Here is a 16,493-nt window from a genome sequence, read left to right as displayed (position 1 = left end):
CTTGGTCAGCATTTGCTGTAGCAGTTGCAGCACACTTTCCCCAGCTCCACCTGTATAGATCTGCTACGGGTAATTCATGTACGCTATATTGTACAGCAGCAGCATGTCTTACATGCTCACAGCAGAGTGTTGTGTATGTATTGGCAGTAGCAAGTCCAATACTTAGATTTATTCCGCCAAGATCAAACATATCAACATCGTCATAACCATTACCACACCAAACACTCCGAGAGTTGTCATGACAGAAATAATTTTAGAGCTTTAACTTAAATATTTCAGTTTATCTCCAAGGCAACATTTTTTTGTTTTTCGTTTAGTTTAAGTTTTTGCAATTAAAGGGGTCATGAACTGGATTATTTTATTATGTTTCCTGGGGTGCCCTTATAATGTTAGCATGATTTTTACATCAAAAATTGTCATAATTTAGAAATAAAAGGCATTTTTCCTAGCCTGATTTGAACGCTCTGTTTGAAGGGGCGTGTCTGTGTGAGACTTCAGTGTAAATGCCCACTGCTGTGATTGGCTGACATGTTTGCATATGAAATAAATAATAGCTAGCATTACATGTGGAACTCTCTCTCTCGAAATCTTTTACTACGTTTTTACTATTACAGCTATCGAGATTAACGAATCGTGAAAAGTAATGATTATAGCATTATATTTAGATCTACTCCCAACACATGAAAGGTTGCAGTGATGAGCATTGAGCAGATGACAGACAGTCTGTTGATCGCGTGAATAAAGATCTCATCATTGCAACGCAATTTCTGCACTCTCACAAATGCTTTCACCAAATAACAATGCTAACACGATGTAAATACAGTAAGAGCTTCGTTGTGCAGTGTAACAGCGTCATTGATTTCATAACGAGTTTTGGCAAGTGTCCAGATAAACTCGCGCTGTGTGATTGACAGCTTGGGCGATTGGAAGGGAGCGTTCTTTGATCGCTTTCTGTATATCATTTAATCAGTTTAAATAAGATTATTTTCATCCTACTAAGAGAAACGATTTGAAGTTGATTGTTTAGTCACTGGCTTGATTTGCTGATGCATAAACAGTATTGAAGGATTTTGAGAGAAAGATATAGCCTGACTTCGTCATACTCATATTCTAGTCAGAATGTATGATACTGCTCCATAGGGCTTTGATAATGAGGCGTGTCTTAACCCAACCAGAAAAAAAACAACTCTGCATTCAATTGGACAACCAATCAGAGCAACGCAGTGAGTGACGTATGTTGAGCTACGCATAGTTGTCAACAGAACTCAACTGCACACACGCTGGAAGAAGTAGTAAAATAATGAGTGTTGCTTCTTTTACTTGGTCCTCCATGAGTGTGACCAAAGGAGAAACCACAACGACCACAGGGTTTTCATTACGTCCCATCTTCTTAGCGACCATCGGAGCCAACACATCTTTCCGATCTACAAATGCCTTAATTGCAGTTCTCTGTTCGTCTTTTAAAATGAATGCGCTGTCGATTTCTTTTACAACAGACGCGATAGCGGAATCTATACATCTCAATTCTCCAGCTGCAGTCATCTCTGAGGGAAACCAGTTCAACCCAAGCGCTCTTTGATAACGTGATGATTACGTAACTGCAGGTCATCTGTCCATCATCGTATAAAGCCCGCCCTGGCAATTTGATTGGCCCGACTAATTCTGAACCGATCATAATTACTCCTCAATGGATCTAGTCCAGACCGAACTTCCCGACCAAAAAATGTTGTGGGCGGGGTTCGGGCTGGCATCCAGGCTAAGAAAGATAATCTATCTGAACAGAAATCACTGATCACAGATCAGGCATTAGAATAAACATGGTTACTTGCATGTTTGTGGCGTAGATCCAAATCGTAAAAGTTAAAACCCCCCCCAAAAAACAACACTTTCCTAGCATTAGGATCGTTTGGAAGTTAATGGTATTGATTCTGTGTCGATCTTTTCTCTCATGTACTAACGCGCCAGTGGGCGGAGCCAAAGACGCGGTGATGTAGGCGTAGATATTCTTCTGCAAAGGCGGTCTTTCGCTGCCCTGTGACATCATAACTTAAGTCACCACTTATGTTTTCTGGCCTTGGTTTCAATAAAAGCTGTTTTTGGAATAACAAGGAAGTTTTTAGTTTTGAAACTTGCAGGATATTTTTATAGTATAACGACCACTTAACTGTCAAAAGATCAAGGACATTTTTAATTCTCGGTTCATGACCCCTTTAATATTTGTTTTATTTTATTGCAGCTTTTTTTTTCAAATAACATACAAGTTTTTATTAGTTTTCGTCTTGGTTAACAATAATAATGCGTTGTCGACCCATTTCATTCCAGCTTGTCGATGATGTTGAATTACCCGCCCCTCCTCGTGCCGCTGGGGGCAATTGCGTGGGCTGATGTTTTCCTCTCCCGACGCGCCATAACAAGTGCATAATCGGATGAACAGGGAGATTTGTGATGGAAAGCGCAGACACACAAGCAGGGACACACTTTCACACACATCCTGTGTTTCACATTCTAACAGGCCCACCTGTCCGTCCCTTCCGTTATCCATTGATGGTGTTTGCTTTGCAGGAACGGTATATAAACATTAGCTGACTCAGTGCTTAATACAATAATCCCATAGTTCAGATAGGAAAGTTACGTTTAGTTTCAGGCACGTAACTATCTGTTTAATTTGTGCCGTTGCATTTGTTAATTACTAAAGAAACCTTAAAACACCAGTTATATCCATTCACGGGTTTGGTTTCCACTCTCTAAAGCCATGTGCCATAAAAAGGCCACTGTGCTGGGCTCCTGGCATGCCTCCATTAGTGCCTGGAGGTGGGAGGGGAAGGGGGGGGCTTTCATTGCTGCTACCAGCACACCTTTTCTCCTCCTGCAGGTGATTAAGAGTGCTTTTTAAAAGGCCACCTGTTGCAGATTAAAGGGCACCTGGGACCAGGTTTCTCCTCTGATGTCTGAGAAGTGCACCGCGCTGTACACGCCAACCCCAGTAATGGATGTTTTCGACTCACCTGAGAGTTATAAAGATGTGGTGCGCCTCGGCCAGCAACATATTGTATGGCTTTGTTTAAGATGGAACTTTAACTGTTGAGGGGACAGCATTTTCCTGGAGAGGATCGTGTAACATGGGCCTTGGAGTTTGCTCTGCTTAAGTTGTTTTGTTGAGGGTTTTATAAAAGATCTTTACTTGTCTGACGCTCACAATGTGTAAAGTTCATGCAAGTCTGTATCTCTTGGATGATGTCGTGATCAGTCAGTGTTTCTGAATGACAGAAAATGCTTTTGAGATTCTGCTTTTCCAAGGGTTGAACATATTGCGTGAAGAGTCAACGTGCGACGGCTTTCAGATCCTTGTTTACGTTCTCACAACCTAAAGCTGCTTTCACAAAAAGAGTGAAAGATCTTATGTGATCTCATGTGTCATTTATTGTTATTTATTAATTTATTCACAAATTTATTCATTTATTCTAGCACACACCTCCCTGAATGTTTAGTAGTTTTAAGAAGGATGCGGAATTGCACTACTGTAAAAGCACAGACCATTTCCATTTCAAGCTTTCACCAGAAATTAAAAGTTTGCATAACTCAATATGCTTCCGCAGTTTGGACGGCGAGTTTTTGAAGGCTGTGATATGGTTCGTTTTAGGCAAACAAAGCAAACATTTAAAACTAAACTAATCTTGAATCTTTTCAGAAAACTGAAACATACTTTCTAAGTATGGCCATTGGTGCGTGGTGCACTGCATCGAGGAACCGTCTTCCATTTAGTCATCGACTGATCAGTGTTCAAAAAATGCTGGGAAATCTTTGAACTTCACATGACCTTACAAGAGTAATTACTGATACGCTGTTTGTAAAAACCCCAATCACACTTTAAAAAAGAAAAAAAATCATCCACTGACTTTCAAAGCTACTACATACTAACAACTTTCGACTTCGAGGACCTTGATAGGAATGTAGTGGAGTGAAAAGTACCATAGTACTGTCTTTCAAATGTAGTGAAGTTAAAGTCATACGTTTCCAGAAAAAATACTACTCAAGTACAGATACTCAAAGTGAGTTTACTTAAGGACAGGCATCAAGTAAATGTATTTCGTTACTGTCCACCTCTGACCATATGAAACCAACATGAACCCAATCTGAACGTTTCTAAGGGTGTATTCACACCTGCCTTGTTTGGTTCGATTGAAACGAACTCTAGTTCGTTTCCCCCCTTGGTGCGGACCTTTTGGGCAGGTGTGAATACAGCAATCGAACTCGGGTGCGGACCAAACAATCGAACCGAGACCCAGCTGAAGAGGTGGTCTCGGTACGGTTCCAAACGAACTCTGGTACGGTTCGTTTACGGTGTGAAAATGAACCGACCCAATTGCAAGAAAGCACTGCGCCTTTGAGTTAACAGGCTTCCATAGTCGGAGTTGCGTTATGGGAAAGTGATCTGTTGTAGCCTACAACATTTGATAAAACGAGTCGTGGTTTGACCTGGAGCTTCAAAGAGACGAGGTCCCTTATTAACATTTTCTTCATATTGCGTTTGTACAGAATAACACAAAATTAGTAAAAGAACAAATATTGCAGTACGAAATATCTCCATGCTGAGCCTTTTTTGCACTTCCTGATTTCCCTACTTGAGAATCCTTGTCCAATGAATGGACGACCTTAGCACACGCGTGGTTTTGTTTACAAATTTTGGTTCACTTGCAAAAAGAGCAGTGTGAAAGCGAACCGTACCAAAAAAAAAAAAAAAAATGTATTTGGTCCGGACCAAAGCAAGTGAACTATCGGACTTTCCTGGTGTGAATACACCCTAAGAAATTGGCGTGTGTGTTTTAAATGGAACTGGATAATATTCTGAATGTTACGATCCCATCATACCCATTTCACACCTGTAATGTTGCCTAAATCATAATCATACACTGTTCGTTCCTTGACCAGAGGAGATCTGACCTCCCGACTGAGCCTGGGTTCTCCCAAGGTTTTTCTCTCCATTCGGTCACCTGATGTAGTTTTGGTTCCTTGCCACAGTCACCTCTGGCTTGCTTAGTTGGTGACACTTAAAGCAGCACTAAGTAGGAATTCCGTTTTTGTCAAACAGCGACCCCTAGAGTCGGTGTGGAGTACTTGTACTGTCGTGAATAGCACTCACGCAGAGATGGCTCGCACTCACGGCCGGATCCCCTCCCCCTGTACACCGGTACCTGTTCAGTAGGATGGACGCTGTAACAAGTGGAAATAAGGTATGGCCCCTTTAAGAGCTGCGCGCGTCCAACACCACATATATACGGTGCCAGGTTATTTCTGTTTGATGCTCATTTTATCAGAATTTTATCAGATCTGTTTTTTGCCGTAAAGCAATTCGTTACCTCGCAAGACCTGATATCATACGATACTATACCGGCCCGCCAGCCCAAAGTTGCAAGGGTGGTTTTGCGGCTCACAGGCACCAGGGGGGTGCAAGACGACCACCATTCAACACGAAATCAGTAATATAAACATTACAATGACTCCAAAGCTGTTCGGTTAAGGTAAAAAAGTTACTTAGTTCACCTTTAATATTCAACAATATTATTGATCTGCCTGCATTGACACCATTATATGAGAACTGAACTGAGCTGGACGATGACATCACTGTTTTCTTCTAGATCTGCTGTACAGCCGAAACAAACTTTGCATTATTTTCCTGTTATCACTGTTAAAGCTGCTTTGAAACAATCTGTTTTGTAAAAAGCGCTATATAAATAAAGGTGACTTAAACTAATTTTGCCTTTCCTGCATCGTGGGCGCTCTTATTCGTAATGGACTCGCACGCACCTTTTCTGGCAGACCAGTTTTCACAGATTCAGATACACTGATGCATTCCAGAGGTGGCGCGGGTGGAATGTGGATCGAGACGCTGGCACTCGGAGCGTGACTCAACTGCGTGTACTGGCCTGGTGCGAGCGCCCTGTGCTGTGCCCACTCACTCAGGAAGCCTCTGCCCCGGCATAATGTCTGCCTTGTGCGAAAAGCCACTAATTCATTCAAACTACCAAGTAGCCCAGGGGAAGGCAGAATGTGCTCTAGACTAGAGAAATTCAGCCATACTTACTTGTTTTGGCATGACACTGCTTTAGGTGAGATCTGCCCCCCTTGACTGTTAGAAGATAGAACAGCTTTTGTCTGATTTAACTGCTCGGGACTGACTTTGCCTTTAAGGGTTTCAGCAGTGGATGTGGTATGTGAACGACACAATAAAGGCAATTTTCTTTTTTAACAAGCGTGTTCAAAGTGAAAAGTTACGCCAGCATCTGAAACGTCCGCCTCACCTGCGAAGAATGTTCAGCATCTTAACCGTATAGTAGCTAGCTAACGACAGTTTAAAAAAATCATTATACATTTAAAGCAATAGTGCAGTCCACACCACGACTATAACAATAACAGCACAGGGGAACAATATCGTTGGGATCACTTTCAGAATTTTTTCTTTTCAGCTGATTAACGAATCCATCCTACCTTAAAGTCCCCATCAAATCAAAATAGAAGTATTTTGGCTTTTAGTATGAATATGTTAGCCTTACTGTTGTCTATAAGCTAATGCTCTCCAAAACAATGGAAAAAATTCACGTTTAGAAGATAGAAGCATTCGAAATTTACAGTCTCTCACTTCCAGTATGGATCAATGATTTTGATGAAATCACTCTGCACTTCAGCTTCTCGTCAGTTTTTCTGTCCAATCAAATGCTGTCTAGAATCTAAAGTGTCCCGACCCCTACATTATAAATAGTATTGTGTTGAAGCTGTGGCTAAAATCGGTCACTCTCCACACATTTACTATTTTCTAAATGGTGAATAGCACTAGTGCACTATATAGATTCAGACAGTGTAAATGTGCTTTCCAATGGGGCGAATGAAGTCTGGTTTCACGTTAGTGTGACGTGAATCACCGCAGCGCACAGTCTGCTCCGGTCCAGAGACACGACAGCACAGAGCGGATCATATGCGCGAGTCGGCGCAGACCGGGCCCATTTGAATTCTGCATTTTAATGCGATATGGAGGAGATTAGGAGGAAACTGCGGCTTTACCGAGCTCAATGGTTCTGGCCTAGCTGTGATATCAACGAAATGCTATTAGCTCATTTAAAAAGGGGAGGGGCTGTTCAATATGTCCTGCCCTGTTTCAGTGGAAATTACGTCAACACATTGAATAATGCTGCATGTTTTAAGGCACTTCAGTGGCCCTTTAAAGAGCTCGAGCATTTAAAACGGCAGACGACATACTCCTGCGCTCACTTAAACAGGACGTTATTGTCTGCTGGTGTGGACGCTAATTTAGTTATAGTTATCATTTTTGTTGTGAACTGGCCTATCGTCACATTATTTCTGAAAAATATGCGTACTTTTGTCTGTGTTTCTCACTAATCTTTAAAGGAAGTTTTGAAAGCTTTTGAACCTCATTCAAAAATGGAGGCGTAAGGAAACGTGCTCCGTTCTGGCCCTTTGTCTGATTACAGTTGCGATCAAGTCGACGCTTTGAGTGGCTGTGAAGGAAGAGACTTTGAGGGTTTGGTGCTTGTCTTGCTGTAGGGCGACATCTGGTGGCGGCAGGGGAAATTGCAAGTGCAGTTTCTGCAGCTTTTTTCAAAGACTTGTCTGTGAAAATGATTTATTAGTAAGCTAAATTTAGTTAATAATTCACATATGTGTCTGTTTCTGTACTTTGGTTTTGTTCTTTCACACGGTTCATCTTTGCTCTCTCACATAGAGATTTGTGGAGAGCGAAAGCAGACGGCAGGGATAAATAGCTTTTCTCTCTCTCTCTTTTACTCTGTGTGGTGTGTTTTGGAGACTGAGCCCTGTGCTTGTGGCTCCTGGAATTTGTGTGCATGCCAAGGGAAGCATGCCCGCCCACGGGTGTCCTAACTGGCCTGAAGCCACAGGCACCAGTAGCAGTCCGGGCGGGTGGACTTCAGCATGTGCTAAAAAAGTCCTCAGATCTTCTCAGCCTCGGGCTGGCCAGGAAACAACGCATATACAGTAGACCAATGTCTGTTATGTTGCTTTAGGACCTTATTTATAAAGTGCAGCTTATAAAGATTTTCTTTCTCTTTGCCATCTTTGCCTCTGGCAGACAGGCAGGAGACATTCATGATTATTGCAGAATTAGGAGCGAGCATCTAAACACAACCTTTGTTTGTTTCATGACTGTCACTGGCCTGGAGCCTTGCATTTAGTGTTTTTATCTGTACATTTATTAATTTGTTTATTTATTTCTGTTTTATTTTATTTATTCTTTTTGGTTTGATATATTTAAGTTAATTTATTTAATTTTTTAATTATTTATATTAGTTTATTCATTTTGGTTTTATATATTCAAGATTATTTATTTTAGATATATTCTTTTAATTAATTTCTTTGAGTTGGTTTTAGACCGGTTTATTTTAGTACCACGAAAAATATTTTATTTTATAATTTTTATAATTTTTATATATATAGAATTATTTATTTCTATTAATTCTAATTAGTGTAATTAATTTTGTTGTGTATTTTGGTAATTTTGGTATTTTACGTTTTATTTTTATATATATTTCTATATAGTTTTTAATTTTTTTAATTCAGTTTTAGTTATTTTAGTACATCAAGTTAAATAAAAATGAGACTTGGCAACTATTGCTGAAATAAAACATTTTTTTTTTGTTTTTTATATTTTATTTGAGTTGGTATTTTATTTCATTTAACAAAACTGTTTTATTTTACGGCTTTAGTTTCGGTTAACTAAAACAAGCCTGTTTTTTACTTATTTATTTAGTTTTATTTGCTCAATTATTTATTTTAATGTATCTATTTTAGTCTATTTATTTTTGTTTATTAATTATGAGTAACAACTAAAGTGTCATTTAGGTGTAGTTATTGCTACAAAATCAATCACGCAATTAATTTACATGTTTTTTCTCTTTCCCCAGCCCTCTTTTCCGTGGAAACTCTGATGTTGACCAGTTAGGCAAGATTTTTGAGTAAGTGCTATTTAATGAAAACAATATAATGCTGGAATAACTTGTTGGTCTTGTGTTTAAGAGATTGTTTTGATGTGATGTTACAGTGTGGTGGGGGTTCCTACTCCAGAGGACTGGCCACAGGAGGTGGGTTTACCCCAGAGTGCCTTTTCCCCTCGCCCTCCCCAGCCCATAGAGGACCTGGTGCCTGACATGGATGAGCTGGGCAAATCACTTTTACTGGTAAGTAGTAGATAATAATATCAATGCTGAGGATATCTTAAATATAGTCTTGATGATAATTGTTGAATGTCATTCTATGGACAGATACCTTTTCCAGTTTGATACATTTTTATCACATAATGTTTTATTGTTACTAAATCTTATTGTGCTATCTTAAGCTAAATGAATACATTTGAATAATTTCAGTAAATTTTATATTTTTTGTAATGCTTTTAGCACTTCCAAAGGAATCTCATCTACAATGTACAAGTTGTTCTTGCAATGGTGATTCGGGTTGTTTTGTTTTATTATTATTATTATTTATTATTGGACTCGTGCTCGAATTGATACGGTAAAAGCGACACCATCGTTACTGTTCATATCACTATGTATTAAGCGCTGAGGAAGCTTCAGGAGATGAAATTCAGATATAGAAATGGACGTTACGTTTCTGATGCACAGTGTAAACGGTCGACCAATCAGAGCAGAGTAGTCTCTCGGAAAGGAGGGGTTTAGAGAGACTGAATCTTCGAACGAGCCGTTTCAGAAACTGTGAGAAAAGAGCTGATGCTGCAATGTATTTTATGAGAAAATGAAAGTGTTTTTTGACCTTGGATGCATGTACACTTATTGTAGGAGCCCTCAAACAAAAAAGGGGCACTTTAACTTGTCATTGAAGAATTAACTTCATGAAAGTATGATGTCATTAACAACTTTTTTTTCATTTTAAAACTCATTTAAAATGTGTTTACTAATTGTTTTCTCTACTCATTTCCCCCCTGCACAGCGTTTCCTGTCGTTTAACCCCTCCAGAAGGATATCGGCTTATGATGCACTGTCTCACCCATACTTCCAGAGTCTCGACAGCACCAGCAAGAGTCTGTACGCCCAGCCCTTCCCCAGCAAAAAGCCCTCCCTGGAGGAGAGAGCTGCTTGAAGGACCTGGTTCCCCATCCAGTCCCCCCTCACCCCATGAACTAGTCTTCCATAGCATAATGTCACATGCTGCTTTTAGAAATATCACCGCAACTATTGGTCGATCATATTTGTCTTTGCCCTCACTACTGCCAGCTAATACAGACCGACACCATGCTGCCTGGATTTACGTTTTTTACAATATTGGAAGCTGCTCTCATCTCCCACCCGCCTTCCTCAAAGGAAGTCCGTCTGCTCAGAGGAAAATGTGCTTCTCGATTCTGAAGCCGCATCACGACACTGCCAGGATTGGTCTGTCTGTTTGCATGAACGCGATGCACATTACATGTACAGGTCTAAACTGTCTTAACTGCATATCACTGCCGTGAACCAGCAAGGTCTCACACGGGACCGTGTCAGTCTCACTCGGATCGAGCAAATGTAGAACCGCAACTACTGCAAATTCGGGCCCGTTGAACGGAACCTCCTATTTTACACAATGGCTAATTCACAATTGTTTTGAGCTCACTTGTATCGAAGTCCTCTCGGTCACAGGCCTGGAGGATTTTTGTATTGTTTTCTGCCACGTTGCTCCTCTGCAGTTCAAGCAGGAGAGTGTGGACACATCTTGTTCGATGACTTCCATAACCACGGACACGGAGAATCATTTTAGTGCTCTATTCAATAAGGCATTTTGTTGCAAGCATCGCATCCTGGTGTTCTCGTCATTCGAGTCGTCCAGGAAAGAGCTTTGAAGCACTATTTGACACCACATTTTTTTGTTGTTGACATTATAATGTAATTCTCTCGTATTTTTTTTTTCTTCAATATAAATTCCACATCCTGTTCACTTATTTTATTATGTCAGTGTTGATTGTTGACTTTTTTTTTTTTTTTTTGGCATGTTATGTCTTAATTTTAGTGAACTTGAAGGTGTAGGTTGTTGTAGAAGACTCGTTGATTTATACCAAACAGTCTGCACCCTGTCGTCAGGGATTTAGCGCCGAGACTTAGTCGAAGGATGACCCGCGCCGGGTTGCATGTTGAATTTAGAGTTGGTTTAGAGCAGAAATAAGCCGAGATGGGTAACAGAGAAACATGTTAGCGCATAGTTATGAAAGTCTAGTTAAAGTAGCTATAGAGTTGGTGCGTGTTATGTTCGAGGTCAGGTTGCGAGATTTGTTCAAGGCTTGGAGAGTGATGTATTATCCCGTAATTGGTCGATTAAGTCCAGGTCCTTTTTTTTTTTTTTTATATACACGCTATGCTACATCCTTCCATTTCACTTAATTGTCTGGATAGATCATCGTAAAACTGCACCAAGCCGCAATATCCGCTAGATGGGTCGCTGAAGCCCGTTCAGTGCCTTTGTGTTTAGCAAGTGACTAATATAAGTAGAGGGAAGGAAGGACGCTGCTTCAGATTTGAGCATTTAGCCTGGTGAATCCAGGTGAAGCTGTTTGAGGAGGAATGAGGAGCTATAGGCAGGCACTGTAGTACTACAAAACATTCACACAGTTAAAGGGATAGTTCACCCCGCACATCATTTACTCGCTCTCATGTTGTTCCAAACCTGCATGACTTTCTTGTGCAAGATATTCTGAAGAATGTTGGCACCCAAACAGGTTACCTTTGACTTCCATTGTATGGACAAAAACAAATACTGTGGCTTTTCTCCAAATATTTTTTTTGTGTTCCGCGGAAGAAAGCAAGTCTTGCCGGTTGGGAACAACATGAGGGCGAGTAAATTAATGCCAGAATGCTCATTTTTTTTTGGGGGGGGGGGGGGGGGGGGGTGAAGTATCCCTTTAAGCACTGATGCTTGATTCATTCTCTCAGGATCGGTATACTCATTCTGTCACATTCCATGCTCAGGTCTATTTATGACTAGTTTTAGATTCAACCAGGGTTCAGGTTTTAGCTTAACCATTAATCTCACAGTAACACTTATCGATTATGGTCTCAAAGCTATATGGATACAATAGTGTTGGGTTATTTATATCATTGACTTACATACATTTTTTTGGAACGGATAATAAAACCTAAAGGTGGTCATTTTCAGCATTTATTTTTTATTTATATAATATTATTCTTAATATTATATTTGATGTATTAGATCACTGTTGTGTGGCAACTTATGTACTGTTAACATTTTCAAATATTCTGTGATCAGCTATTCGTGGACTCAATCTAAAAAACGATTTCAATTGATCATTGGTGTAAAACACCAGCGTTTTGAACATGGTGTTTGGCTGGCACAGCTTTCCCCTCCTCTCCTCCAGAGAGGTCTGTGGTTGGATTCGGGGTTTTCAGAGGGCATTGGATATCAAACAATGTAACTGTATGCCTTAATGTTTGTGGGTCTTTGAATAGAACTAATGTGCTTTTAGCTTGGTTGGTCTTCATAGTGTTTTAACATTATAAATGTATTAAACGTTAGGCTTTCGAATGTACGACCCGTTCTTGTTAGTGATGGAATTTGAATTTTGGCGTGACGTCATACTGAAAAAAAAATAGCACCTTTGATTTTTACCCATCTCTGTGCTTTTCCCCATGAAATATGTTTTTGTTTTTTCCCGTGAATCCGTTTAACTTTGTTTTAAAGAAAATGTCTTGTTGTTTGAAAGGATTTTCTTTAGTTAGTCATTTGGTTTATGTAATCGGATATCATTTTAAGCAAATTCCTTTTAAAATTGCCTGACATTGGTACATAATGTTTTGCTCCCTATACATTTTGTTCTTATTTATTAACATTTCGTCTTTTTTAGTTGACCGCAGTGCTTAAGAAGGCATTCGGTCAATTGTAAAAACTCAAATTTGTATCTGATTGGACAGTGATGTACTAATGGTGCTACACCTCGTGTCACTGCAGACTTGAACAACTGTAATCAATTAGGCAAACTCGTTCTGAAGAGAACCGCAACAATAAAAGTGTCTTTTTAAATGTTCTATTTTATTTTGGTTTCTTTTTATTGTATTGTATTTTATTTGTATTCTATTTGACCATTTTTACACGATCAAGTTTGTGTTATTATGTTCTCCAATTCTGACTCAAGTAATTTATAATGTACCCAATACTTTGAATTTTAAAATCATTAAGCTGGAAAATTCTATCATTTGAATCACAATAATATAATGCTAAATCATCAACAATGAATACATATTCTAATCAATGTGCACAATGTTTTCATTCAGTTTAGCTGCTGCACAGACACTGTGTATGGAAATGATTACCATTATAATATGACTCTTATCAGCAGCTTCAATATTATATTTTATTAATGGATAATCAAGTGTTATATCACTTTAGCCTGCATCACATGTATATGGTTCATTCTACTTATTTTTTTTGAAAAATTAGGTTAAACTGCGTGGAATGATTTCTGATGTATCTCCATTTTATAATCATAATATGTAGTATATCTTATCATTTTTATAATATGTTGCTCTTTGTTTTATGGATTTATGTAATCATTTAAAAAAGTAATTATTTTAGCCATCTTTTAACTGTGCACATTGATTAGAAGTGGGAAGTTTTGGTCAGGGTTTTCTCTCTTTTTTTCGTCATTGGTTGGAGAATGATGTTCTTTTCTTTTTTTTGTAAACACCCAATCTGTGGTGTAAATTATTTTTAGCAGGTTATGTTGTCAGCTTTGTCATTTAGAGTGGGGATGGAAAAATGTGTACATGGAAACTTTTTTCTTTATCAACGCTTTGATTTGTTCAACTGTATGTAATTCTACTGCTAAATCATTCTGCATTCTTCTGCTTTTAGCATCTGTTTGTTTTTTGAGTGATGAAACCGCATGTGGACGTACTGTAGATCACGTGCACGTGACATATCTTTAATTTTTTTTTTTTTTTTTAAGTCTCGTCTGGTTATCTAGTCATGATTAGTCCAGGGATGATGGTTTATCATACAATAAGTAGAATGTATCTCCTTTTATTATGAAATACTGAAATTCAGTTTGAAATGGATCTCTTAAGCTATGTTCCTCTGTTAAAACGGCACGTTCTTAAATGTTTTGTTGCTAAATTCATTCGTTGAGCTATACTCTTGTCTGTAAAGTGCAAAGAGGTGTACGATTTTGCAAGAACCAAATTGAAATGAGAGTGTTGGTCATTGTGCCCTTATAGAACCATATTAGGTTTTTTTTTTTTTTTTTAAAAGGGGTGAATGAGATATGGTAGTATTTTGTATCTTTGTTTTTTTTTCTGGACTGGTTTTGCTGCTAATGTTTGTCTTAGGCTCTGGCTCCTTTACGAGTTTTATTAAACTGGCCCACCTAAAGATTCCAATTTGCTGCCATTGAGAAAGAAAAAAAAGCTGCTTTTGCATTTGTTTTATATCTGTATCTGGCTGACGTTTTCATATTTTTGTAAAATAAATATTCCAGTGTGTAAAACTGGGTTGTAAAATTGACTTCTGTGATGTGAGAGAACAAAATGCTTCACTAAATCTCCCACAATTCCTTGTTTTATTATTTTACTTCAGCTCTGTGAGAGGTCGTTTGATAAATCGCCACCTGGACAAGTCTATTACTAATCTTAAAGGGATAGTTCACCCAAAAATGAACATTTTGTCATCATGCACTCACTCTCAAGTTGTTCCAAACCGTTTATATACACAGAATATATTTTGAAGAATATGGGTAGCCAAAACAGTTGATGGACTTCCATAGTATTTTTTTTCCTACTATGGAAGTAAATGGGGTCCATCAACTGTCTGGTTACCAACATCCTTCAAAATATCTTCTTTTGTGTTCAGCAGAAGAAAGAAACTCATACAGGTTCGGAACAACTTGACGAGTAAATTATGACAAAATGTTCATTTTTTGAGTGAACTAACCTAATAAACTCCAACAATCATTATCAATTACAAAGTGAATATCTAGTCATTAGTAAAATAAGAATAGTTTATCCAATGGAAAGAATATACAGTAGGGGACTTTGTGCAGTCAGGCGTTCTCTGTTTAGGGACAGCATGTACCCTTTTGTGTTGTAATTTCTGTCCAGTCTTGAGTAGCTTTCCTTTTGTGGTTTCATACTTTGATATTTTTTTTTTTGCAAACTTAGGGTCTCTCTAAGGGCTTTTATGAAAGCAGGACTAAGATCAACTGTCTGAGAAGTCTTTGTTTGGCTTATGAAACTGAATCTTAGCAGAATAGATAGGCTACTACAGCGCAATTGTGAAATTGCTTTTATACAATAGTTCTATGAAAATTTGTACTTATTTTCAGACAAAAATGTACCATTTTACGACATACACTATAGGCTACTGTTCAAAAGTTTGGGGTTTAGGGCTGCATTCATTTGATAAATACAGCAATATTGTGAAATATTATTGCAATTTAAAATAACTCTTTACTATTTGAATGTGTTTTTAAACGTAATTTATTCCTGTGATGCAAAGCTGAATATTCAGCATCATTACTCCGGTCTTCAGTGTCACATGATCCTTCAGAAATCATTCTAATATAATATGCTGATTTGATGATCAAGAAACATTTCCTATTATGTTGTAACAGTTATGATACATTTTTTTCAGGATTTTCAGATGAGTAGAAAGTTCAAAAGAACCTGATTTAGGCTATTTGAAATAAAACAATAAATGTTAAATTCTTTATTGTCACCAAATGACCATTTGCTTTTGTTCATTCTTGCTGAATAAAAGTATTAATTTCTTTTTTTTTTTTTTTTATCCAGATAACAACATAGATTAACAAGAACATTTTTCATTTTATGACAGGATATTTAATTATTATAGACTAAAATGTCTTTTTATGACATTTCTCATTAATCCTAAAAAAATATCTCATATCAGATCAGATGTTGCTTAAAAAATATCTCATTCTGTTAGAAAATATCTCCTCTTTAATTAGTATTTTTTTTTTTTTTTTTTTTACCAGATCACGTCGTTTTTGCTAGAAAATATGTAGTTTTACCAGACAATGTCTAGTACAGATGGAGACACATAATTGAGTGAAAAAACACATTGCATTTAAATTCGAGATAAAACAGAAGTTGCGATCCTACTGTCTATGAGTGTAACATCCCTTCTTTTACTGTCTATGAGTGAAACATCCCTTCTTTTACTGTCTATGAGTGTAACATCCCTTCTTTTACTGTCTATGAGTGAAACATCTTCTGGAGTGAGAAAAATGTAGTCCCGCCCTCGCGCCAGTGAACACGTCAGAGAGAGGGGAAGTTATTTTAATTAAAGATTACGATCATGAATAAAAAAAAAAACAAAAAAACAATGATGTGCACAGATAAATCATTTATAATAAATACTGCAATATTCCATAAAAAACATCAATTGTCAATTTGGATTTCATGGTAACTTTAATGACCAAAAAATAGGAGAAGGCGCCCTCTCGTGAACATGTTGCT

General features: G+C 38.1%; 1 protein-coding gene across 1 annotated transcript in view; it reads left to right on the top strand.

Moving 5' to 3' along the window:
- Window positions 1-10,895, top strand: part of cdk6 (cyclin dependent kinase 6) — a 43,246-nt gene extending 32,351 nt beyond the window's left edge. The window contains exons 6-8 of the mRNA XM_056249699.1: window positions 8,934-8,984; window positions 9,071-9,206; window positions 9,973-10,895. Of these exons, the coding sequence (XP_056105674.1) occupies window positions 8,934-8,984; window positions 9,071-9,206; window positions 9,973-10,122 (337 nt within the window). The 3' untranslated portion in view covers window positions 10,123-10,895. The remainder of the gene's footprint in view (window positions 1-8,933; window positions 8,985-9,070; window positions 9,207-9,972) is intronic.
- Window positions 10,896-16,493: the final 5,598 nt, after the last annotated feature.

Source organism: Rhinichthys klamathensis, unplaced genomic scaffold (assembly GCF_029890125.1).
Source record: "Rhinichthys klamathensis goyatoka isolate OS25496 unplaced genomic scaffold, OSU_Roscu_1.1 h1tg000060l_1, whole genome shotgun sequence".
Classification (NCBI taxonomy): Eukaryota; Metazoa; Chordata; class Actinopteri; order Cypriniformes; family Leuciscidae; genus Rhinichthys; species Rhinichthys klamathensis.
This window is presented reverse-complemented; position numbering and strand designations above follow the sequence as displayed.